Below are 27,362 nucleotides of genomic sequence, written 5' to 3' on the forward strand. Positions count from 1 at the left end.
AGCGATGCTTAACCTCTGTAGGTATTATTTAGAAAAATATTTCACAGGCTAGGCTATATAAGTTGAAAATGGGTAGGCTATTTTGATTTTTATATTTTTATTTAGAATGTAGTATTATACAGCCTATAGAGTATTATCGCAAAGTATAAATGGATCCCTATCCTCCTATCCTTCTCTGTGTGGTAATATATAGAGTTAGTCTTATATTCATATAGTTATTACCGCTGTATCACAGAATAAATAGTCTAATGAGTAAATAAATAGTCTAAAAGTATTCTGTGGCTGTATAGTGGGGGATCATACACGCTCTACTGTACCATACCGTAGTCAGTTTATCAATTGAATTCAAACTTTCACTTATCTTATATACTGTACTCAATTGGTAGATTTCTTTGTTAATTTTTCTTATGGTTCAAAGTTTTCATTTCGTTAGTATGAATTATATTCGTTACAGTACCGTAACTTGATTATTTTCAGAAATACTACTCGTACTTTGAAATTCAATAAATGCAATAAGTACGGTAGCCTACAGTTTACCACAAATACGGTAGGTAGGTACCTATTACGTTTAAAAAAATGTATAAACTAATCCAGCGAATCCAGCTTAATATACAGGCACACAGCACAAGCAGAGACTTGAAATCGACATCCCACACTGAAGAACTGACAAGAAAAAGGATCCGTTTTGAAACTATTTTTGACGACACTATACAGTCTAATTTTTGAATATTAGTTATTAAAAATAGTTCAAACGGATTATTAATTTGCAGTTCGTCATGGTTAGTGAAATAGATAAGAAAAAGCACCCCTCCAATCAGACGCGGATCAAGATCGCCCCCCCCCCCACTTTGCAAGTTTTGTTTGAAAAAATGTTGAGGGTGCAGTAATAAGTATCATGACATTGGCATTTGAATGAACGAATTCAAAAATCTAATGAATTATATTTAAAATATTATAATTTTAATCTAATTGATGAATTGAAGCGACAAAAATAAATCAGTGTATGTATTGCCTTGTATAGGTTGGCGGGAAGTCGATTGCCGTTTCAATTCAATTCGAACTATCTGATTGACAATCGCAACCTGAAAAACTTTTTTTCCAGTTCTTATTTTGAGTTCGATGACTATAGTGAGGTCCGCAATATAATGGCAGTGAAGAAAGATACGAGAACAACGTTGCCGATCTTCTGTCTTGTCAATGCCTTCTATAGACGGTTGGACGGTAGCTGATAAAGGTTTATTGATGTAATATTGACTGTTTATTGTCGTTTAAATAATTCTCGTTTAATCAATTTCATTTTATTAAGCAAGAAATGATATTTTTCAATAATTTCATAATGAATTTTCATAATTTTAGCTAAAGGTAACAAGTGTATAGTGAGGTCCACGTTATAATGACAGTTGACAGTGGAGAAAGATAGGTCAGAAAGATAGATAATAGAAAGATCTCTGCTTTGCGATTGTTTTCAATAGAGGATAGCTGATACCAGTAATATTAACTGTTCATTCTTATTTCATTGGAAAATTGGAAAATGAAATTGAATGAAACAAAGTCGATTCTTAACTATCAACAACCAAGTTGTACCATATGCTAATGATGCCAAGTATCTAGGTATGACCTTGGACGCAAAGCTTCGCTGGAAGGCCCATGTCAAGAAGAAGAGAGAAGAGCTTGGAATCAAATATAAGAAGCTGTATTGGCTGATCGGGAGAAACTCCATCCTTTCAATCCGAAACAAAGTACTTCTGTACAAACAGATATTAAAGCCAGTATGGACGTATGGTATACAACTTTGGGGTGTACCAAAGACAGCAAAATCAATATCATACAACGTTTTCAAAACAAAGTGCTAAGGAACATTGTGGATGCTCCTTGGTATGTCAGGAACAGCGATCTTCATAGAGACCTGCACGTCGACCTGGTGTCCACCGAGATCCAGAGGCATGCGGAGAGGCACGAGGGGCGACTGCACCAACATGACAACGTCGAGGCGATCCAGCTGCTAGACAATGGAGGGTTGGTGCGGAGGCTCAAAAGGAGGAAACCGTATGAACTAGTGTAGTGCTTGTTCAAGTAGTGTCCAGTGAAAGAGCAGAGCAGTGATTGAGTGCATCTAGCTTCTATAGTGCAGTCAATAAGTGTACATATTAATTAAACAATAACAGTAAGAGTTCCTAATGAGAAATTCACTGTTCAATTTTTCAAGTAGTAATTTAGGATAGAAAAAATTAGCTCATTAGTCTTTAGACTAGATGGCTATAGTATTGACCAATAGAAAAAAAATTCTTATTTCAAATAATAGACTAATTCTTACCATATTTTTTCGAAAAGAAAATAACTATTTTCAATGTTTAAATAATACATTTTCTTAATTGAGATTAAATATTTTTGCTAATTAGTTTAAAAACGATCTGGCAACGTTGCGGAGCTGAAAAAGAATATTGCTATCTGTTATGTCGAATGATAGACAAGGATAGCAGCACCAATGTTAATCAAATACTGCCGTTATAACGTGAAACTTACAATAGTTGTGGATGAAGGTAAAGTTTTTCTCCAGCACAGAGATGAACCAAACGTGGACCTAACAGACAAGTTAAAAGAATTTACGTTTGCTAAATCAAAATATCTTGCATTGGATTATCTAGATCTAAACACTGATCTTTGTGTTCTAGTAAAACGAAGAACATGCTTTCAAATTAAATTTATTTCTATTGATCACAATACAAGAGTTATTTTAAAACAAAAACAATAAACAATGAAATAGAATCTTTGATTCCTTAGCTATCACAATAATTTGAAATTGTTTGATCACTGATGTAAAGCTACAAGTATATGAGAGTAAAGTTACAAGTATATGAGAGTAAAGTTACGTTTACACTATGTAGCTGGAGAGCTATATAGCAGAGTTATAAAAAATTTGAGCTACATATAGCTCTGCTATAAGTAGATTTAACGCTAATTTTATGTAGCAGAGCTATATGTAGCTCTGCTACATGTCAATTTTTGTTTATAGCAGAGCTAGATGTAGCTGCTCTGTCCTTGAAGGAAGGCTGCCGCAGCTGTTTAGTGCCTGCTGTGTTTACACCAGATATACTGTACTCATTTGTTGTCAGAGTGGTAGTAGGTTACTGAGCATTGCGAGCATTTATTTTTTATTTATATATTATTGTGCAATGATGAAGAGTGAATTTGACTGGAATAGAGACAAAATTATCCAATATCTTCTTTTTCTTTTTCTCAGACTAGGCACTAAACAACTGCAAACAGCAGTAACTGTAGCAGAGCTACATATAGCTCACATTCTCTTTGATATTCACCGAAAATTTTGGATAGCTTATTTTCTGCTATATAACTGAGAAAATAGGCTTAAAACTGCCATATTTATAGCAGATCTTCAGTGTAACTTTTTGAACTTGTAGCAGAGCTATATAGCTGAGCTACATGTAGCTCTGCTACATAGTTTAAACCTAGCTTTAAGTAGGTTTGACAAATGCATGGAAAATTCAATACATTATTGTACAAAACCATATTGCACTGAATCGCCATTTTCTTTTTCAAGTACCCTTTTATTTTATTACAACTCGAATAGTTTCAACTCTTGAAAAAGGAAAATCGCTCTTGAAGAGTTGATACTAGTAGTGTTGCGATGGGTACTTGATAACGTTGATATTATATTCTATTGAGTTTCATTTCGAACAATTGATATATTCAATGTTTCATTTTAGAATTCAATGAAGAAACTATGATTTGACCAATCTATCCCACGGCAACTTAGTCAGAACATCTCCACACCGGCACTCAATTTTAAATTTGGCAAAACTGTCGGCTCTAGTGGAGCCAATATTTAAAACTGCCACCGGTTTGCCAAGGTCATTGACCTGCGCTGCGATTCGTAGTCCCGAATAGGTCGACAGCGACGAGCCAATCACAAGCGCCGAGTCGCATGCGTCTATCTCTCGAGCGACCAATGACACGCGAGCTTTTGGAACGTTTTCGCCGAAGAACACAATGTTCGGTTTGATAACACCCGAGCACTGAGGGCAGGAAGGTACAGTAAACCTTTCCACGACACTCTGAAACCAATCAAAAATTGTATCAGGATTAATTAAAATTGTTGAATCTCAAGTGAATATTGACAGTATACAATCATTGTTTTCAATATTACCTACTAGCTTACTCGGCGAACTTCGTACCGCCAAAAAGTCAATGTATCTCATTTCACACTTGATTTTATTTGGTGAATCAATATTTTCATTTACATCTAAATACGGACTTCCTATGTGCTTAAAACTACCGTTTTAATACCAGTACACAACAATTTTATCACAGAGTGACGTGTTTATTACAGCTGGTAACTTTAGATGCTGAATCATATTATCACAACCTGATCTTGAATAATGATCATCTTCCCGTTAGCCGCTTGGCCGGCAAGTACGAGAACATAGGTCTGTAAAATGGATTAATAAATTATTATTCGCTCCCCTATTGAAATTTCTGGTCAGAAACCATCCCCAATATTCACACAACATATTTCCAAAGTTTCATGCCGTTCTGTCAAGTAGTTTTTGAGTCGAAGGGCCGGTTTCCGAGCTCGGGATTCAGCTATGTCCTAGACTTTAAACAGCTGGAGTCAGAAAATTGGCTTTCCAAAACGGGGCGTAGTCGCAGCTTTTATAACAGTAGTCGTAGTTTTTATTTTCTCATTTCTATAATTGAAAACATTTTTCCTTGACGAAATTAGACATTTCTAAATAATTCAAAATAGCTGAATCTTTACACTATTTTCTCTTTATTTCATTTTGTGTTCAATTTTCTAGTTTTTCAAAATTTAATTCAACGTGACTTTGACTATGACTAGGACTACGCCCCGTTTTGGAAAACCAATTTTCTGACTCCAGCTGTTTAAAGTCTAGGACTTAACTAAATCCCGAGCTCGGGAACAGGCCCTAAAGGGAACAAACAAACACACAGACATTCATTTTTATATAATATAGATGAATTAAGGCTGATAAATTGTTTGAAGGCTAATTAATCTTTAAATTATTATGAATACTGATGTATAATTATGATGTAATTATATCTGTGATTATTGTGTATTGAATTAGGCTATATGTATGACGATTGTCAATGCAATCCTGAATAGTCGATGGCATGTATTAATATTGTAAATAAATGAAATGCATAGTGATATTTTAAATTATGTAATTACTTCGGCGTACAAGTTTATTTTTACCAAAATGTAGTTATAATAAAATTAAGTTACTGTTATTTACTTCCTTATACTTTTTCCAATGAATACTGTGTTATGTTTTTGTGGAATAAAATTGATTTGATGATGTAATGATGTATTTGAAATTATACTTTGGCATCATGACAAAAAATTTCATCAATATGAATATCATTCATGATCAATTATTGAAGAGAGTAAGTAAGTATCAATTAAAATTGAAGAGACTTGAGATTTTGTCAATTTTCCACTTTACTTCAATAACAATTATTATTTTACAGGAGCACGAATATTATAAAGTGGAATATTGACAAAATCTCAAGTCTCTTTGATTATGGAAAAGTTCCAGAACATCAATATTCACTCTACAAACTTTATTAATTAAAAAATTGGTAAATAAAAAACAAGAGGTTTTAGTCAACTAGAGACTGAGTGTAATGCCGGGTCTACACGACAACGATATTTGCGCAAACTTGGCTCAAAGCCAGGTTTACGCAAATCTGGCTTTGAGCCAAGTTTGCTCAAACCTCTGTTCACACGACACCAACTTCAACTCAAACCTATATTAAAAACTAAACCATATTTAAATTCTATACGAAGTCTTTAAAGTGTTTATAAACTTGAGATGATTTGTAACTCAAGCCTCCTCCTCCTCGACATCCTCCTACTCCTCCTCCTCCCCCACCTACTCCTCCACCTCCTCATCAACTCCTCCTTCTCCCGCAACTACTACTCCTCCTCCTCCTCACCTTACTCTTTCTCCTCCTCCTACTATTCCTCCTCCTCCTCCGCCCCCACCTACTCCTCCTTCTCCTCACCCTACTCATTCTCCTCCTCCTCCTCCTCAACTACTCCACCTCCTCTTCCTCCTCCACCTACTCCTCCTTCACCTCCTCATCCTCTCCTCCTCCCCCACCTATTCCTCCTCCTCCATCTTCTTCTCCTTCTCCTCACCCTACTCCTCCTCCTCCCACTTCTCCTCCTTCTCCTCAATATAATAATAATCAAGAATACTGCTTATCAAGTGAAGAGTGAATAACTATATCTATTCCATTACTATAGAGTAAATAAGATAATTATCATCCATTAAAAAATCTTCCTTGTTTTTGAGTATTTTTGAGAATTGACCTCGCACATATTTAATTTGAGGGTGCTGAATCCGAATCTGAAATCGCGAATTCTCTATCTTCATTTTGAAGCGATTTAGGTTTTGATGGATAGATGAGACATAATCGTTTTCCAGAAAAATTGACGCAAACCTGGCTGAGATTGATCGAAGAAAGCACAAACCTTCAAACTTCAGAAATTTACAACGATCTCCCGTCTACACGACGCGAACTTATATCGTCGTGTGGACCGGGCATAAGGCTCTTATTACAATAGGATAGCAGGCTGGGTCACCAGTATGATAGCCTACCAGGTAGACTCATTGGTGTCCACTTCACTCTACTGACTGGGGGAGTTGAGTCAGGAAACTCTTAGGGGATATAGCGTCTCCACAACATGATTATCCATGCAGTTCTTTCTAAATGACACCAGCCTACCTCCAAAATCTGCTGTCCTGGCTTCATTTTACATTACTCATTTAAACGAGTAAGAATATATCGCTCCGCTATTTGCGCCACCCTACATGCTTTATTTTCAACATTTTTAAGCTTGAAGCAATTTTCACTATGTTTTTAATCAAGCTGAGATACAAGTAACACAACAGGAATAATATCTGGGTTGGTGACCAGAGTGAGACAACAGCCGGCCGCCAAAATCTGGTATCCTGGCTAAATTGTCTTAAAGTCTAAATTTGAGTCTGGGAGCTGGAAAAATTCACTAACATTATAATAAGAATTGTTGTTGAACAAACTGTAGTTTTCTTTAATCTGACCAGATGATGGAGAAATCTATTGAGTGATAGTAGATAATATTGAGAAATTTAATAAGTAATAGTAGATAATATTATTAAGTAGCTGCAACTTTCTATACATTCAATAGGCACTTCAATGTCCCACCCATGCCTTGTGTTTATCTCATGGATAATATATGTTATAGACACTATACTTTGTTAAAATTAACTTCTGACTTGGGAGGGACATGCGCAGCAGAGAAGGCATACAGAGGTAGGGTTGCAACGGCTGCTAGGTTGCCATTGTTCTCTAATTTCCAGTGAGTATTCAAGCGCTCATGTTGAACTTAGGGAGTTTCCTCTCTGCAATCACAGTCTTCACTGACTATATTCGACAAATTGAAAACTACAGTTCTACCTAATCAATCACTGCAATTGGCTGATCTCCCTCCATTTCTCTGCGCCGCAAATTCCTCCAAGTCTGAAGAAGATTTGCATGATGTATGGTGCCTCATCCTTGATCAAAATGTGAGAAAATACTTTTAGTCTATTACAGATGTGGAGGTTTACTGTTGTCGAAATCGCAAGTTCTATACAAGAGAGAGAACAAGTAGTCTAAAAGTAAAATTATATTTTACTCACATCATCCAGTTCAACATCGCCGTCAGGTCGCATAAATTTAGAAGTTTCATTCATTTCAGGATTCTGACGCTTTATCAAGTCCTGAACGTCATGTCTATCGAATAACTCATTGCAGTACAAACAAACTACTTTAAATGCTGTACCATGAAGCTCTATTACATTTTTACTGCCGGCTTTAAAATGTAAATTATCAACGTTTTGTGTAATCAAACAGGAGACTTTATTGTAGGTGCACTCCAAGTCGCGGATGGCTCTATGAGATTCGTTTGGCTGGAAAGACGAGAACCTTTCCCAACCGACAAAGTTACGGGCCCAATACCGACGTCGAGCATGTGAACTTTTAATAAAATTCTGGTATTGAACAGGTCTTGAATTGCTTCTTGCATAGAGACCGACATCTTCTGATCTATAATCTGGTATACCACTTTCGGTAGACACACCAGCTCCAGTTAAAACGAGGATTTTACTTTTGCTTTCAATAAAATCTAGCAATATGTTTAGATCTTTTTCACTAACTAGTTTATGTCGAGGAACGAAGGATAGAATCTCTTTTACAAATATCTTATTTACACCCATTATTGACATAAATTCAATTAGATAATTTGTAATTTAGTTGTAGATAACCACATGTACTTATAATAATTATCACTGTAAAAAGTTATGTAATTCAAAATTTTATTCATAGCTGATGAGTTCATCAATCATCAATGTCACTGAGAAAAACAAAGATGATATAACCTCAAATTTTATTATGAACAGCTGATGTTCTCAAGCTAGTTTGATATCTTTCATGTAGAGCTCTCTGGTGTCTTCAAATACAAAATCAAAACCTCTTAATTTATCATTAAAAATAAATAATTAAAGAGATAGATTGAACATAGAAAAATGAAATTAAGATTTTCAAAAGAGTATAAAATTATCTATTGAAAACTTTCAAGTATTAGAGACTTATAGAACCGTCAAGTTGGCACAGGGCCACAAAGGCAGAGAAGGATGGAGTGACTCTTGACATTTGTGTAAAACTTTCTTGTATATTACCGGTCATATAATTTACTTGAAATACTCTATTATTTTACATATATTTTTTTAAAAAATGGATCACGATCACGATGAAATATTGAAACAATTTCAGGATGTCACTAGTGCCAACGCTGAAAGATCACAATTCTATCTGGAATCGTCTGGATGGAATCTTGAAGTGAGCAAACATAACCTATATTTTGACTTCTTGTTTTGTCTTGATTTTTTAACATGTAATTATTTCTTGTTGGGCTTTAAAAATTCCTTGTAATTTAAGCTTTTTTGTCCGTGCGTACTTTATTTAGATTCAATAAAATACATATTATCCTATTCATCACTTCATATCACAATGATTCAACGTTATGAAACAAGGCTACATTTAGGCCTACTCATAGTTCATGATAGAATATTATGTTATGGTTTAAGCTTTTAACCATAAATCATATATTTTTTTGAAAATATGTAAACCATAAAAGACGTAGATATGATGATATCTAAAACTTTTTTTGGTTTTTGATTCCATTGAGCCTATTAAAATAACTTGTAAGATTTTTTGTTCAAACAGCAATTTGAAGCCAGTTTACTGAAGTCAGTTCCAGGTTTCAATGGCAGTAGAGAAAGATAGAAGAGCAGTGTCTGTTATGTTTTGTTTGAAACCAAATAAATTTAGTCTAGTTATGAAACAAACATAAATCATAATATTATGTTTGTACTCAATAAATAACAAAAATTAACAAGACTCAATTTATATATTGTTATTTATTAAGTAGCCTACAAATATTCTACATGAACACAAACAGTTCTATCCAATCTACACGCCATTTCCAACCTTTGCATATCAAAATACACTACAAACAGCGTTACTGATTCTCTGCGTTGCCACTGCCTTCAATAAAAATAAGCAGATGTTGATATATATATGATTTACTGTTCATTTTTGTTCAAAATATTCATTTATATTTAATTCGGCAAGAAAATATATTTTTCAATTATTCAATAATACATTTTCATAATTGAGATGAAATATTATTTTACTCATATTTCTACATTGTTTAAAAACGATCTGCAACGTTGCGGAGCTAGAAAAGAATAGCACTATCTGTTTTATCAAATGATAGACTAGGATAGCATCACCAATGCTAATCAATTACTGCCATTATAAGATGGATCTTACAATAGCCATGAAAACAATATTTGAATTATTTAGAACCGTACTTGTGTATTTACTTGTTGTTTTCTCCATAGTCAAATCCAGTTTTCTTTTCGTCTTTTGGTGTTTCATGTTGAGAGTATCCTATGTTTGTAGAAACATGGAATGGATGAATGAAAAAATATTATTCTTTCAAGTTTGGTAGTTTTTAATAGATATTAGTGTTTCTCCTTTGTTCTAAATTTTGGTGTTCACACTTTCAGATTGCATTGGCAAGCTTCTTTGAGAATGATGGGGATGGCGATGTTGAAGTAGTAGAGCCTGAGCCTCAGGTGGTGGAATCGGACGATTCAGAGGCAGAAGAAGCAGCTACTCCGGTGTCCAAAGCCAAAACTAAAAAGCCAAAGGCCAAGCAAAATTCAAAGTAAGTCTGCTAACATTCTTCATAAGCTGATAATAGTTTCATAAGCTTGCTTGTCAAGTCTGCTAATTTGATGAAACCTGATTTTTCCTTGATTTACTTATACATTATGTACATGTAATATATTGTCAATATGTGTGGGTAGTTGCCAAAAATCTAAATATTATTTAATTCAAATTCTAAATTCAATTTAAAAAAATAATGAAATTATTGGAAGGCGTTGTTGCAATTTTATAGTGAGATTCAGGATTTAAAGTTAGTCAAAATTATTGGGATGCAATGTTGCCACTTTTCCGTTACCATCGCCTTCCACGGTAGATAGAAAGAAGAAAGAAGGAACAAAGAAACTTCACATTTCGCCAAAATACAAATTAACTAGAAAATATTTGCAATTAGTAATACAATAATAATAGAAATATACATATAATAGCTACAATTCAAGTTATTCCGATCTCTCTAATCTAATATTAAATGTTGATTCTTGTAAATTATGACCAATTCTTTCTATCTCAAATATACCGGGTAATTCAAAAAGGACTTTACAACTTTGGAAATTCATATACATCTTATTAAACAAGGTACATAGCTGGTTTTGGTGTTGTTTTATAAAAGAAAACACTTCAAGTTTTTTTGAAATTCCATCAATAGTCGATTTCTTCCCAGACTCGCACTAGCATTTCAGGTGTAATTTGCTCAACAGCAGCGCAAATCCTTTCTCTAAGTTCAGGTAGAGTGGCTGGCAAAGGAGGTACATACACCATATCTTTTATGAAACCCCTCAAGAAAAAATCCAGCGGTGTTAGTCCGGGAAACGAAGGGGCCATGCAATTGGCACATTACGGCCAATCCACTGATTTGGAAAGCGGTCATTAAGAAAATCCCGGACGTCAGTCAGATAGTGTGGTGGTGCGCCATCTTGCATAAAGAAAACATTTCGATCTCGGTCATCCTCATCGATCTGTGGTATCAACAATTTTTGCAACATATCAAGGTACACTATGCCGTTTTTCAAACCAAAGCACACAGCTAGTACGCTCGGGTCCAGTGAAGGCAGCCATCTTTGACGTAACTGCCGCCAGCGCTTGTGCGGCGCGACCAGGAACTAGCGGACTACGAGTCAAGTCTTGGAGTGTTTTCATTTAAAACAACACCAAAACCAGCTGTGTACCTTGTTTAATAAGATTTATATGAATTTTCAAAGTTGTAAAGTCCTTTTCGAATCACCCGGTATTATAGTCATCAAATACATTACTATATTATTGGAATTGATGGAGTGATTGATTCAGATAATCACTTGTGTTGTATGCTGATGATCTGATACTATTTGCCCATTCACCTGTTGATTTAAGAAAAAAACTTGCTGCACTAGATGAATACTGTGAGATGAATGGTCTAAGGATCAATATCGGTAAGACAGTGGTGGTGCCATATAGTAGAGGAGGACGAATACCCAGGGCTCTGGAAGGCTTTTCGGTCATTGCTGGTGAAAGATTGAAGATTGTCAGGTCCTGGGCGTACCTTGGTTCCATTATCTCTAGCTCTTCTGTTGGAAAACTGTCAGTCAAAGAGTCTATGCGTAAAGCAAAGCTTGCATCTGGTCAGACAATTGCAACATTAGCAAGAGCCAAGACAGATTTCATTGAAAATGATTACGAAATCATTCTTGAAAAGACTAATGAGCATTTTGCTAACATTGGAGCGAATCTACCCAATAATGTTGCAATCACACTTGAAAGGTTGGGTCGTCGCCAACCTGTGTCCCAGACAACTAAGCTCCTCGCAATATTGACCACAGGCGTCAGCCGATCCCCTGCCAAAATCTAATCTTCCCGACAGCTGATCCCCTACTGGAACGAAGGAGAAGGAGCTTGGTTGTCGCCGACACACGCTCACCACAACCAAGCTCCCCACCAGCCGATCCCCTATTGGGCATTGAAACCAGCGGGCGGGGAAGTAGTACAATCAAAGACACTGTTTCACACATTGGCTTTGTAATCCGGAGGCCCGGGTTCGAATCCCAGTCCGGGGAACATATTTTTCTCGGGCCACTCCCGTGTTTCGGATGAACACGTTAACCGTCGGTCCCGGATGCCTAGAAATCAGTCGTTGGGTCATGTCAGAGGCCCTGAAATTGATCAGTTGCGACCTGAAAACTCTCACCAGACCTGAGCCAGCCAGGTCACTCGATATAATATTATAATAATTTCACACATTCTATGAATTTGTTTATTAGAAGAAAAGCTTTTAATGTTGTCACTTCTATCACTGAAAACATTAAATGAAATAAACTATTTCTGTTTCCGAATCCAACTGATTGTTTATCTTATTGTTATCTTATCTCGTTGTTTAACGGAAATGTTTATCTTATTGAATTGGCAAGCATTTTCAGAATGAGTGTTTGTACGTCTTGGAAGCGATTCCTGTATGTATGTATATAATATAATAAGTACGCACAGAAGCGGCGTAAGGGCCATGCGAACTTTGCTTGTTGTTTTGAAATGTAGCTCTTTGATAAGAACTTAATAGTATATTTCGCACCTAGGGCCAAAAATGAGACTTTTCTGGCTCGAAATCGGTTTTCAAGTCCGAGGCCGTAGGCCGAGGACTAGAAAAGATTGAGAGCCGGAAAAACATTTTTGCCCATGGTGAGAACGTTATTTTTCGCCACACAGAAAAATAAACAATATAAATATGAGAATAATTGTTTATTAGGCACTTCCGAAAGCAAAACAGGAAGGTCATAGCTCTAGGAAATCTGAGGTAATCTGAATATCAGGAAATTGTCCAAGTATTTTTATTTTTTATTCTGATTTGTCTAAATAACCTAAAAGATTATGTTCAAGTATGTAAGAGGTTGAGTTTATACTTTTTATTCTTCCAAATGACAATAAGATGATATTATTATTAATGTTTTGATTCTTGAATAATAAACACAAATAATGAAAAGTTTTTTGATCAGCTGTTTTAGCACACTTGGAATTTGGCCAATCTGAATGTCAACGTCAACAATGCTTGATGTCGTAGACTTCGGAAGTTTAGGTTAGAAGTTCTATCCTACTCTGAAAGTCGAATTTGAATAGTTTATAATATATATCTTATCTGTATCTTATTCATCCAAATAAAATGATAGTATCTTATTGCAGAATACTTATTCAATTCTAGAAGCATAAACTGATTCCGTTTCATAAACCATTTAGTAAACACGTTCACATCAAATCAGAATCAGCTGACTTCAAGGTTATTTTACAGCCCTAGGGCCGTAAAACTTTTACCGGCCTGGTCAGAAAACAATCATTTTCGGCCTCCATATGACGCACGAAAACCAGCTCATTACATCCAAGTGGGGCGAAAAAATATGAACCAATACATAAGCTGAACCTCTATGAAGTTTGACCTATTGGTTCTTGAAAAAAGTAATATAACTCATCAAAAGCAATGAATGACTGAGAAAACCAGGCGTGATTTGAAGCCTGTTCCAAAATCCATTGAGTAAGCGCATAATATATATGTCAGTTTACTCGCAAAAACTCCGGCACTCAAACGTGAGCGTGCGAGGAGCTTGGTTGTCGGGTTCGGTGATGACAACCAATCTCCTTGCTCGCTGGAGTCAACGAGTCTCCCCGACAGCCAATCCTCTACTGGTTAGGAGGGGACTCGGTTGTCGTCTAAGATCCCGACAACCAGTCCCCTCCTAACCAGTAAGGGATTGGCTGTCGGGTGACTCGTTGACTCAGGGGATAGGCTGTCGGGACCGTAGACGACAAACAAGCTCCCCGTCAGCCAAGCTCCTCTCTCAGCAGCTCGGTTGACGCCGTCAACCAATCCCCTCGAAAGTGGTTTTAAAAGGAGTTCAGCTTGGTTAGCGCGTTCCCGAAAAGTCACTTCACGATATAGAAAACGAATATAGACTGTAGGTATATTACAAACTATAAACTCTCCATCTTCAATGTATTTTCAACCAGTTCCCTTAGTAAGTTCCCTTATTGTTTTTCGTTTTCTTTGTTTGTAATATTTTTTGGAAAATAAATTTCAATAAAGTTAAAGTTACAGAACAGGAAGTACTGGACACTATCAATACTCTTCGAAATTATAGTGCCCCAGGGCTTGACGAAATTGACAACAGAACTCTGAAAGCAGTAAAAGAGCACTATAAAGAGCACAATACCACTAGCGGATGTTTTCAATAAGAGTTTTTCAAGTGGTGTCTTTCCAAATTCAATGAAAGAGATTTGTATAAGACCTTTACATAAAGGTGAGGGTGTAAGGGATCAAGGGAATAAGGGATTAAGAGAATTAAGGAATGAGAGATAAAGGAAATAAGGGATTAAGGAATGAAGGGAACAAGAGATTAACTTTGGAAAAAGGGAATTGTTCCAATTGTTGGAACAACTTTGTTATTATTTGTTTTGTATATTGTATACAGTGTTTTGTATGATATGTCCTCAAATTGAATTGTAATTTGTGGCAGATTCGCAACCCTGGCCAGTCTGGCCAATGAGGAAGACAGTTCTGATGAGGAGGAGGGACAGGCGTTCTACGCGGGTGGGTCGGAGCATAGCGGCCAGCAGGTGCTAGGGCCCGCCAAGAAGAAGCAGAACTTTGTCTCGGAAATGTTCAAGTCTGTCAAAGAGTGAGTAGATCGATTCCAATTTTGCTATTCATTATGTTGTTTTGCTTCAAATCGATTCTTCAAATGTGTTCAATTCCGTCAAAGAGTACAGGGCACTCTGTTATAAGTGGATATTTTTCTTTTGCATGAGAAAATAAAAACTAATATTTTTTGTTATTTCCTATTCTAAAGATGGGTTTACACCAAAGTTATTAACAAAATATTAATAACTTAATCCTTATAGATTCTATTAGATTGAACGGAACTTGACAAACACATATTATGTTCATCATTTGTATGATAAGTTATGTTCAATCTAATAGAATCTGTAAGGATTAAGTTATTTATAATTAACATTTTGTTAATAACTTTGGTGTAAACGCAGCTTTATAACCAGTTCACTTCTAATATTATTAGTAGGAGTAATCACGATCTTGTATTAATCAGTTAAACTGTTATTTGTCAAGTCAATGCTATAGTAATACTTTTTAAAAAAATAGCAGCTGATTCAAATAGCAAATTAGGTTTATTTCACACGTATACGGTTCTGTTTCGGATCGGTTCGTTTTCTGTTCGTTGCCGAAAACGAATGAGACTTGCATACGTGCAAGGTTCTCACAAGGTTTTTTGGGGGGTTTTGTATCCTCTTCTCATATACATGCGGTGTAAAGATTCTCAGAAATTCTTTAAAATGATGAAAAACAACTAAAAATTAATTGACCATATGATTATCGCTATCAGGTTGTAACAGAAACTGAACCGAGCATGTGTGGAAGGCATAATTTGTTTGCTGTTCCCTGGGAACGAAATCGAACCTGAAAAAACCTATTCAAGTCGAGAGGTTGTTCGGTGCTGTGCGGTTTCTATTCAGCACCGAATTGCTGTTTTACACATGTTGGTACGGACCGAAAAAGAACAGAAAACTAACCGAACCGAACGGAACCGTTGTATGTGAAACAAGCCTAACTCGACTTAGCTGGCTATCTCAAAGACCGTGAATACCCCTAGTTTGTATTTTATCATGAATTTTTCCTGGTTATTCTTAACTAGCAGGTAACCCGTGCTTCACAAGGGTCTGTTTAAATCACGTGACAAATTGGAAACTTGATGTATTGAAATCTTGAAGAACTGAAAATATACATAAAACCATCCTTGGTAAATTCAGAATCTTTATGCAAAATGTCAAGTTAACTAGTTCAATAGTTTATATGAGATGATGCGTCATTCGTGAATTTCCTATCCCGTACATGTATAAGACTATTATTTCCTTTATTATATTATAGATGATGGACCTATTAAAAAACCTCATTAATACCTTTTTCATACCAATGGAATGGAAAAATCCATAGTTCTTTTACCAGTAAGTTATTATGAATGTGCATTTTCGAGTGATAAAACACGATAACTTGCGCAACTCAATAATTATTAATATCCTATAAATCAAAATTTTGTTGACTTTCAGGCATGGAGCAGAGGTGGTGGACCCTTCTCCCAGCAGAGGCCGACCCAACACATTTGCTGGAACGGGCTATCGTCTTGGACAATCATCAAATGATACTGAAGGTAGGCCTACTCAAATATCAGCTCACTTCTCCTACTCTCATTCGAAAATATACACCATGTCCCACGAAGAGGTCTACACATTCAATTTTATATTACGTGCCCATTCATGCATCGAACTTTTTTAAATTTTACACAGTTCACAAAGTAGGTTCCAAAAATATTCTGGGAAAATTTCAGCTCTCTAACCTTCATAGAAAAACAAAATGGCGGCATATTGACAAACGGTACTTTAAAAACATTGAAAGAAAATTTTCAATATGCCGCCATTTGTTTCTACGAAAGTTAGGAGCTGAAATTTTTTCCAGAATATTTTTAGAACCTACTTTGTGAACTGTGTAAAATTTAAAAAAGTTTGGTGCATGAATGGGCACGTAATATAAAATTGAACGTGTAAGGCCCGCCGCAAAGTAGATCCATGCTAATCCACGAAAAGCAATCCATGCCGTGGGATGTTTTGTAAACCATTGCTAGCTCCTCTAGATATATGTGTAATATATGCAATGAATAATCCACTTTTTAAAAAAATAGCAGCTGATTCAAATAGCAAATTAGGTTTATTTCACACGTATACGGTTCTGTTTCGGATCGGTTCGTTTTCTGTTCGTTGCCGAAAACGAATGAGACTTGCATACGTGCAAGGTTCTCACAAGGTTTTTTGGGGGGTTTTGTATCCTCTTCTCATATACATGCGGTGTAAAGATTCTCAGAAATTCTTTAAAATGATGAAAAACAACTAAAAATTAATTGACCATATGATTATCGCTATCAGGTTGTAACAGAAACTGAACCGAGCATGTGTGGAAGGCATAATTTGTTTGCTGTTCCCTGGGAACGAAATCGAACCTGAAAAAACCTATTCAAGTCGAGAGGTTGTTCGGTGCTGTGCGGTTTCTATTCAGCACCGAATTGCTGTTTTACACATGTTGGTACGGACCGAAAAAGAACAGAAAACTAACCGAACCGAACGGAACCGTTGTATGTGAAACAAGCCTAACTCGACTTAGCTGGCTATCTCAAAGACCGTGAATACCCCTAGTTTGTATTTTATCATGAATTTTTCCTGGTTATTCTTAACTAGCAGGTAACCCGTGCTTCACAAGGGTCTGTTTAAATCACGTGACAAATTGGAAACTTGATGTATTGAAATCTTGAAGAACTGAAAATATACATAAAACCATCCTTGGTAAATTCAGAATCTTTATGCAAAATGTCAAGTTAACTAGTTCAATAGTTTATATGAGATGATGCGTCATTCGTGAATTTCCTATCCCGTACATGTATAAGACTATTATTTCCTTTATTATATTATAGATGATGGACCTATTAAAAAACCTCATTAATACCTTTTTCATACCAATGGAATGGAAAAATCCATAGTTCTTTTACCAGTAAGTTATTATGAATGTGCATTTTCGAGTGATAAAACACGATAACTTGCGCAACTCAATAATTATTAATATCCTATAAATCAAAATTTTGTTGACTTTCAGGCATGGAGCAGAGGTGGTGGACCCTTCTCCCAGCAGAGGCCGACCCAACACATTTGCTGGAACGGGCTATCGTCTTGGACAATCATCAAATGATACTGAAGGTAGGCCTACTCAAATATCAGCTCACTTCTCCTACTCTCATTCGAAAATATACACCATGTCCCACGAAGAGGTCTACACATTCAATTTTATATTACGTGCCCATTCATGCATCGAACTTTTTTAAATTTTACACAGTTCACAAAGTAGGTTCCAAAAATATTCTGGGAAAATTTCAGCTCTCTAACCTTCATAGAAAAAACAAAATGGCGGCATATTGACAAACGGTACTTTAAAAACATTGAAAGAAAATTTTCAATATGCCGCCATTTGTTTCTACGAAAGTTAGGAGCTGAAATTTTTTCCAGAATATTTTTAGAACCTACTTTGTGAACTGTGTAAAATTTAAAAAAGTTTGGTGCATGAATGGGCACGTAATATAAAATTGAACGTGTAAGGCCCGCCGCAAAGTAGATCCATGCTAATCCACGAAAAGCAATCCATGCCGTGGGATGTTTTGTAAACCATTGCTAGCTCCTCTAGATATATGTGTAATATATGCAATGAATAATCCACTTGTTAGCTAAGCAACTCACGCCGTGGATGTGTTGTAAACCATTGCTATAGAATTATTCATAATCAATCAGCAGACAAGTGGATTATCCATTGCATGTATTACACAGATGTCTACAGAAGCCTAGCAATGGTTTACAAAACAGCCCACGGCGTGGGTTGCTTTTCGTGGATTAGCGTGGGTCTACTTTGCGGCGGGCCTGAACCTCTTCATGAGACATGGAGTATATGAAACAAGTTGATGAAATGAAGAGAAACTTTACTAATGATTCACTCGTTGCACTGAAGTGGATTTAATTCAAGTGATAGTATTTATATATTTACAATTTCACTATGGATACAACAGGTAAACCCCCAATTATACTCCCTTAACATAACAATAAGACTTGAGTGTTATTCACTTGAAACTGACAGCATTCTTTACGAATAGCATTAATGCTTTCCATTCAACCAATGTTGACTGATCGAAGTGTATCTCACTATGATAGTGAGATACACTGATTGTATGATAGTGAGATACACTAATTTTATGATAGTGAGATACACTAATTGTATGATAGTGAGATACACTAATTGTATGATAGTGAGATACACTAATTGTATGATAGTGAGATACACTAATTGTATGATAGTGAGATACACTAATTGTATGATAGTGAGATACACTAATTGTATGATAGTGAGATACACTAATTGTATGATAGTGAGATACACTAGTGATGATAGTGAGATACACTAGTGATGATAGTGAGATACACTAGTGATGATAGTGAGATACACTAGTGATGATAGTGAGATACATCAAGTGTATGATAGTGAGATACATCAAGTGTATGATAGTGAGATACATCAAGTGTATGATAGTGAGATACATCAAATGTATGATAGTGAGATACATCAAGTGTATGATAGTGAGATACACTCTCTGTATGTACTGAGATTATAAAACGTTAAAACTCTAAACACTGTATAAGTTGATTTGTATAATTTTTAGTATTTTGAAGTCAAAATTAAATCAACAGTTCAATTGAGTATTTTGATAGGGCTACTTGATTGCAGAGAATCACTAGTACCCTTGTTATATTTTCTTTTTAAAGGACAAATCAATCCTTTTGAAAGGATACTTGATAATGCCATTATCGCTGAAACTATTCGTGTTTGATAACTATAGTGAGGTCCACGTGATAATGGCAGTGGATAAAGATAGAAGAATAGCGATGCCGATTCTCTGCATTAATTAATTTTATTTGTACACTGTAAAAAACATAATTGGTATCGTTGTGGACCTATAAAAGGATAGTACCACCGGCTTTGTCGAATGATAGACAAGGATAGCAAAACCAAAGTTGATCTAATACTGTCATTATAACGTGGGCCTAACTATAGTAAGGATTCTAGTGATCCTCTGTAATTGAATCAATAGTATTGGTTCTTATCATTGTTGAACAATTGTACAATATTTACGTGAGAAAGGTTGAATCTTTTATTTTCATAAATGTTGACACCTATCAATAATTAAAATAGTTGTGTATTATATATTCATGTTGACATGCTTCAAATATAATTTCCAAGAAAAAGAAAGAAGAATTGGATTTCGAATACTCGAAAATGTACTGGTTATTGGGGAGAAATTCAAGTCTTTCAACCTACAATAAATTACTATTGTATAGACATATCACGAATTTATTGAAAAATTACATACATGTTTCAACACCTATGGACCAACAACAGTATCTGACTTCAAATGCAGCTCAATTTGTAATATAAATAAAAATATAAATCTGAGTACCCTTTTAAAATTATTCGTAATGTTTTCAGTGATAGCCTCACCGACCGAGGGCAACGAAGAGCGTAGACACTCGGAAGTAACTCTGAGGTTTTGGAAGGATGGATTCAGCGTTGATGACGGCGAGCTGAGAGAGTACTCCGATCCAAACAATGCCGAGTTCCTCGCCTACGTTCGCAGAGGGTAGGTTTCTATAGTCAGATTGGTTCATTTTATACTATCAGCATTCCTTGTGAATAACATGGATGGTTCTTAATCAACTGATGCTGGCTGAATCTAACTATATTACCTATAAAGTACCATAGAGAAAAGACAGCATAAGAAGATGGTAAAAGTCGTGTATGTTCCAAATTTCAAGCCGATTTTTTGTCAAATGAAGCCGTTTACTGTCGACTACTGTCTATTATTATTGTTTTGGCCGGGCGAGAGTGTAAGAACGGCACTGTATAAGAGACTACTAGCGTCACATAGCTTCACGAGTAAGAACTACTATAGTGAGGTCCACGTTATAATGGCAGTGGAGAAAGATAGGAGAACAGCGTTGCCGATTCTCTGCCTCAATTAATTATATTTTCATATTGTTATGAACAGATTTGGCAACAGAGCAAAGCGAGGAAGAGATAGCGCTATCCGCTTTGTTGAATGATAGACAAGGATAATGTTAATCACCACCAATGTTAATCAAATACTGCCATTATAACGCGCACCTCATTATAGGACTAACAACTTGAGCTAACAATTATTCTTGTCGTCATATTTGTTAGTTGAAATCAATCCAACTATTTCTACTCATTCACAGTCTGTTAAAAATATGTGCTGAAAGGTATTCCATTTTTTACAATAGAAGTAGCTTTTTAGTCTCAGTATGTTCTATTTATTCTTCAATTATTCATGATAACAGATAAGCGCAAGTTTCATTATTAAACCTATAAAGGTTTCTTTTTCCAGTCACGCCTATACCTATTGTATTTTTAATGATTATTTTTATTTGTAAAATCTATTTATTCTATTTGACAATAAATTCATTATTCATTCATTCATTATTAAACAATCTTGTACACGTGAACCTATCATCACATACAGACTAGGTGAGACTAGACCTAGATCTAGGCTAGATTGAGGAGTATTATTCTTCAATTATTTTTTATATTCCAATTCTTTGTAAATATGTTTTTTTTTTAGAATAGAAATTATTTCATTCCATTCCAGTATCTCGATATGGGCTCACATTCATTGGCATTTTATTCTACAACAATCATATAAGTTAGGCCTATACAGTATAAGATTACAATAAGTATGTTCTAAGCGTCGAAATTGTATTTTTTCTTTTTCTATAATGTTATGTTTCTTTGACAATAAAGCTTTCATTCATTTTGTTTGTTAGGTTGGTGCCTCTGGAGTTGGTACAGAAGGCGCGGGGTGGGGAGGTGCATTTGAATATGGAGGACCATCACCATGAGGAGTACACCACGCCTAAAACTAAGGTCAAAGCTTTCGCGGGCAAAGGTCATCTGCTCGGAAGGTATGCTGCTAACTTATTAATCCTAATATCGGGGACCAAGCTTCGCTCTGGAGTACAAAAGCATAAACAAATTATTACTAAATAAGAAATTATAATAACATTCATACAGAAATGTTCTATCTAATCACTGTAAATTGACGTTAATTCCCATAGAAATGTAAAAATTTCCCTCACAAAGGCCCAGTTGCACAGAAGCTGGTTAAATTTTAATCCTGATTACCTTCATGTGAACCAAATCAGAGAAGACCATTTCAAAAAGATGGTTCTACTGGAATTAATCAGAATTGAAAATACCCCGGCTTTTTTGCAACCGGCACTAAGTACCTGATTGAATGATTACAAAAGTTAAACAGCTGAGTCATAATTTTGACACGGTCCCACACACATGAACTCGCTCACTCACTTCTTCCATCACCAACAGACGACGAAATAATTATTATCAGATGTTTTTCTAAGGATGAATTATAATTATCCTTTTAATGTCGTTCAGCGAGTTTTCCCAGGGATGAGACCTAGTGCAATCGAATCTTTATATTATAAACCTACTATTTTCTGAATTTAGTGAGAATCGTTAGAGCCGTTTTCGAGATCCGGTGAAATACAAACATATAAACATCTAAACTTCCAAACATATAAACAGAAATTGCTCGTTTAATAGTATAGGATTGATAAATCAAAGAATTAGGGTGTGATCTCATTGGATGCGTATATGTGCAAGTGCACGCTTGGTTATGCATGACCAAGCGCGCACATGAAAAACAAACTACAGAAAGAGCAATAGGAACATTCACACTGCAACTGCAAGATTATTTCTACATTTAGACTGTTGTATAAATTAGAATTGAAACCGTTTTGTGATTTAGCCTGTAGTACTTTTTCTAGTACATTACTTTTTGAAGTACATTTTCTAGTAGCTCTGTAATTCTGAATGATTGAACAGATCAATGAATAAATTTGTGTCTGTGCTTCAGTCCGTCACCGGCCACAGTAGGCGCCGTGGGGGCGGTGGACCAGAAGGATGTGGCCGCCAACGAGGAGGCGGCACGGGAGGCGGCGAAGGTGGATGATGCCGCCCCCACCACCACACTGCAGATACGGCTGGCCGACGGCTCCCGCCTCCAGGCCAGGTTCAACCACACCCACACCGTGGCTGATGTCAGGCGATACATCGTCACGTATCCTTTTCATCCTTGGGTAACATTGGGTCAACATTATAATAGACAGTAGTCGAGAGTAATCGGCTTGAATAGACAAAACTCGGCTTAAAATTTGGAACATAAATGACCTATACCATGGGATATCTTCGTATGCTATCTTTTCTCTATGATAACCGCTACAGTCTGTGATTAAGCAAATTGTCTATTAGGCTGGGCGCACACCGGTAAGACAAGACAAGTCACCACTAGTCAAGACCAGACAATACATGATCAGACACGTTTAGTCACAATACTTCACATAGCTACTTATTACGCAACTCACACTGATTAGTCATTGCAAATAGACATGTCTTCATAAGCAACTATGTAAAGTATTGTGACTAAACGTGACTTGTCTTGTCTTGACTAACCGGTGTACGCCCAGCCTAACACAGAGCTTATGGGTCTCTTCACATTTAGCTACGCTACGCTGAAATACGTCCTATCTCTCAATGTGTACGTTCTGTGTACAGTAACTTGTTCAAGTTCCAATCGTAAATTGTTCCATCACGTGACTAGTGCAAAATGTTCCCATGGAACGCCATTTCAAAATCGTTGTTTCAAGCTTTTGGCGCGCATATATAAAGTTGATTTACAGTAAAATGTGTCGTTTACTAGCTGCGTGAATGAAGAAAGGCTGTTTTACCAACTTACCGTCTAGAAAAGAGTGCATTTCTTTTATTCCATTACTCTCAAATTTTCTATTGAGAAAAATTCATTTAATGAATGGTTATCAAACATCATATTGTTGGTTATGTATTCTATGGCTATGCTATGGTAAACAAATTATCAGCGCATGCGCAGAGAAGCAAGCAAACTACAATAATCGACCAATGAGAGTTCAGATAGTTGGAACTGTACCAGGCCGGACAATTTACCACGCTTCGACTGTGGAGCAGGATTTTGGAACTGGAACTGGTATCTGGTACAGAATCTGTCAAAACTCTTCCCATGGAACGCGGAACTTTTTACCTGGTAAATTGTGAATCGGACAATTTACCACATTCCATGTACACAGAACGGGCTCACTGTTGGATCCAAGCTACGAATCTGTCCCGTTCACATCAGCGTAGCGTAGTTTTCAATATTGGGATGTAGGACGGGTTTTTATGGGAAAAACAGCCGTATACCACACTGTATTAAAAGTACATACACACTCAACACATATAGAGCTGCTTAATTGTAATTTATGTATTAAAGTTTAACAACAAAGTTTAAAGAAACAATGCACAGCTTTGATGAGTCAGTTTTCATGTTGAAACATGAAGTCGGCGCTCATCAGTGATGAGGAAGCTACATATTTCTCATGTCACTGGTAAATTGAATAGAGCCTTGTTTGCATTAAGAGTAATGGCTAGAGTAGGGAGTGAAAAAACTGTTCTTTTTGTATATCACGCTTATTTTCTGTCAGTTATGAGATAGGGAGTTATTTTTGGGGAAAAAGTATAGAGAATAATGGAATATTCATACTGCAGAAAAAGCCATTAGGATAGTTTATAAGATTAATACAATGCGCTCTTGCAGACCTTATTTTAAAGAAAAGATATTGCTGACGGCTCCTGTTATTTATATATTAGATTTAGCAATCTTCGTTTTTAAAAATAGACGAATGTATGAGGAGAACCAGGTGAGTCATCCCCATAACACAAGACTTAGAGGTTTTGTTTACCCACATCACAGACTAAGCCTGCTGGAGAGTGGCCCGTTTTATATGGGAATGAAAATATTTAATTCAATCACATCTCACATAAGAGAAATTGATGGCTTGAAGGAGTTCAAAAAAAAAAACACTCAGGGAAATCCTTATTGTATTGTGTCCTTACAGGTTAGCAGACTTCCTTGTTGAATAATGTTTGATTGATGTATGTCATGTGGGATCTGTTGTGTTGCAATATGAGGGATGGTAGATATTGGATTAAACTTTGACGTGTCATATACTGCGGGATCGTTGCTCCCTTAATGCAGTTCAGTAATCGAACAAGAAAAGTAAAGTAAAGAGGCGTCCGGTCATCGTTTGATGCGGTGATGAGTAGAGGAATTGGACTAAAAATATTTAAATAATCTCAACTCTTGAATGTGCATTTGTAGGCTTCATAACCCGATGAGCGCCGCTGATCTATTTTCACACACACGCTCGTACACTGGGAACGTAGTCGGATAACTCGAGGAGTCGTATATGAGGGGCTCTACTGTAATAATATTCTATTGAAAATAATCTATAAAAATTCCACAATCACGTACACTTTAATTCTATTCTATGTATTGCTGTAATTTTGTTTTCCTTGACTGTATTTGTATGACAGCGCCCGACCTCAGTACGAGATGAATACATTCGCCCTTCTCACATCGTTTCCGAGCAAGGAGCTCACAGATGAGACCCAGACGCTGGTTGACGCCGGCGTTCTCAATTCAGCCCTGCTGCAAAGATTAAAGTAAAATTGTATTATTTGTTTTTCGAAATTTACTCCTATTGTCACCTGATTCGTCTGTATTCGAATTTTAATTCTTCAAATTCTGAGTCTAGTATGGGTGTAAATTTGTCTGAATTTTCAATTTTATTCGCCAATGTCATCCAATTTCATTCTTTTGGATGTCAGATTCTGCATGAATTCAGCTGAATATAGAATTAAATTCTTTAAAGTCATTTTTCCAATTTTATACTTTTGGAATTTAGATTAAGCATTCTTGTCTTTTTCAAGGCATTCTCAGAGTTTGCTTAATTTTACCATCTTCTGCCTGTTCTTGAATAACAATACCTAAAGATGAGTGTTATCCAAGTGAGAGTATTTCAAGGCATTGACAGACCTTGCTTAAAATCTCCCCTTCTTCTACCGGTTCCTTTTTGAATAAGTATAAATGAAAATAGCTAGAGATGAGTGTAATATGTATTGTTATCATTCAATCTATTTTGTAATTACCATCATTCAAATGGCATCTTTAAAGTTCGCTTGATTTTCTAACAACTATTGTTAATCTTGAGTGAATTGACAGAAAATTGGCTATTTAGTCTTTATATCATTTAGTTTTGAAATTCACTCACATGATATTTATAATTTCAAATATCTAAGCGTTTATGTATCCATTGTCTATTCTAATTATAGACTGAAAGTATGCAGTGTCGCTTTAGTAAAGTTATCCATTTCGAGTATGATTTACATTTATTTCTTTGAATTTATTACTTTTAAAAGTCAGATTTCTAATTCAGTGGGTTTATTCTTATCTAAAAGCTTCTAGTTATTCAATTTGTATTATTAAGACAGGAAGATTGTTGGAAAGGTTCTAATAGGATCCTTTATTACAGATGAAACTGTTGAGAAAAGTCAACAGGATCCGTTATGCTATGTAATAAGGATCCTTATAGGATCCTTTATTACAGATGAAACTGTTGAGAAAAGTCATCCTTACAGATGGAACTGTTATTACAGATGAAACTTTTGAGAGATCGATTTTGTTAAAGATACCTCTTGTAATAATGTAGTCTTTGAACTAAGTTTCATTTATTCCACAGCTTGAACTCAATTTTATTCATTGTTCATCATAAAACTGAAACGTTGCTTTAGAAATTATAAAAAATGTATAATAGGACTGTAATTTTCGTAAATATCGTTATTGGAAAGACAAAATGTCATTTATGCTTTAATAATGGCATCTTGATAATAGGCTAAGTTTATGTTGTTGTCAGTTTCAACATCCAAGAGTTTTTTAGTTTTGAATATCCTTCCCAGATTTAGAATCGTATGTTATTAATTTTGAAGTATTTATGAACATTCTCTTATGCAAGGTTTTATACTGTTGAATGAAATATTGCTGTGAACGAAAAAGACACTCTATTATCATACTCTTATTGAATTCAATTGAATGAATAATACCTTTATACCTAAAGTGAACCTGTACCACCTAAGTAAACCTGTCTTCTGTATCTCCATTACTTTTTTCAGAAATATGGAACAAGTCTCATTTGATGACTTTTAAAACAGTGGTTGCGTTTGTTGAAAATTGTTATTGAATTGAAACGAATCTGGAATCAAAAAGTATTTCGATTTTGAACTGTGATGACAATTTACCTGTGAATCATTCGAAAAAATTGTGTGAATTGGCTTTCTCTTCATTCTGAAATTCTATTTCTAATGTACAGTTGAATATCTAATTTCTGAATAAAAATGTTCAATAAAGTTGTTTGTATGATTGGTATATCTTATAAGAGTTTTTTATAATCAGCCGCTAGCCCCAACAGTTCAATGAAGTTGAATGAGTTGAATTGAATTGAAAGTTGCAAGATTGGTAATT

At 35.7% G+C, this 27,362-nt stretch overlaps 2 protein-coding genes across 2 annotated transcripts; one reads left to right on the forward strand and one right to left on the reverse strand.

The window, feature by feature from the left end:
* Positions 1 to 3,438: 3,438 nt before the first annotated feature.
* LOC111056564 (NAD-dependent protein deacylase Sirt4) lies at positions 3,439 to 8,453 on the reverse strand. Its single transcript, XM_022343945.2, has 2 exons — positions 7,707 to 8,453; positions 3,439 to 4,073 (listed from the first exon to the last, which is right to left on the reverse strand). The coding sequence occupies exons 1-2, from the start codon at positions 8,289 to 8,291 to the stop codon at positions 3,741 to 3,743; spliced, it is 918 nt and encodes a 305-aa protein (XP_022199637.2). The 5' UTR covers positions 8,292 to 8,453; the 3' UTR covers positions 3,439 to 3,740.
* Positions 8,454 to 8,677: 224 nt separating this feature from the next.
* LOC111056575 (NSFL1 cofactor p47) lies at positions 8,678 to 27,268 on the forward strand. The gene is made up of 9 exons (XM_039420605.1): positions 8,678 to 8,904; positions 10,140 to 10,300; positions 14,766 to 14,927; positions 16,369 to 16,469; positions 20,390 to 20,540; positions 21,742 to 21,879; positions 22,851 to 23,054; positions 25,379 to 25,507; positions 27,014 to 27,268. The coding sequence occupies exons 1-9, from the start codon at positions 8,800 to 8,802 to the stop codon at positions 27,045 to 27,047; spliced, it is 1,185 nt and encodes a 394-aa protein (XP_039276539.1). The 5' UTR covers positions 8,678 to 8,799; the 3' UTR covers positions 27,048 to 27,268.
* Positions 27,269 to 27,362: the final 94 nt, after the last annotated feature.

Source organism: Nilaparvata lugens, chromosome 2, assembly GCF_014356525.2.
Source record: "Nilaparvata lugens isolate BPH chromosome 2, ASM1435652v1, whole genome shotgun sequence".
NCBI classification, from domain to species: Eukaryota; Metazoa; Arthropoda; class Insecta; order Hemiptera; family Delphacidae; genus Nilaparvata; species Nilaparvata lugens.

Excerpts from the sequence above, each read along its gene's own strand:
- LOC111056564 (XM_022343945.2), bottom strand. The coding sequence starts at position 8,291 with ATGTCAATAATGGGTGTAAATAAGATATTTGTAAAAGAGATTCTATCC. Across the intron at positions 4,074-7,706 it reads GCGATGTTGAACTGGATGAT|AGTGTCGTGGAAAGGTTTAC; the intron begins GTGAGTAAAATA and ends GATTGGTTTCAG.
- LOC111056575 (XM_039420605.1), top strand. The coding sequence starts at position 8,800 with ATGGATCACGATCACGATGAAATATTGAAACAATTTCAGGATGTCACT. Across the intron at positions 10,301-14,765 it reads AAGGCCAAGCAAAATTCAAA|ATTCGCAACCCTGGCCAGTC; the intron begins GTAAGTCTGCTA and ends AATTTGTGGCAG. Across the intron at positions 25,508-27,013 it reads GCCCTGCTGCAAAGATTAAA|AAATATGGAACAAGTCTCAT; the intron begins GTAAAATTGTAT and ends TACTTTTTTCAG.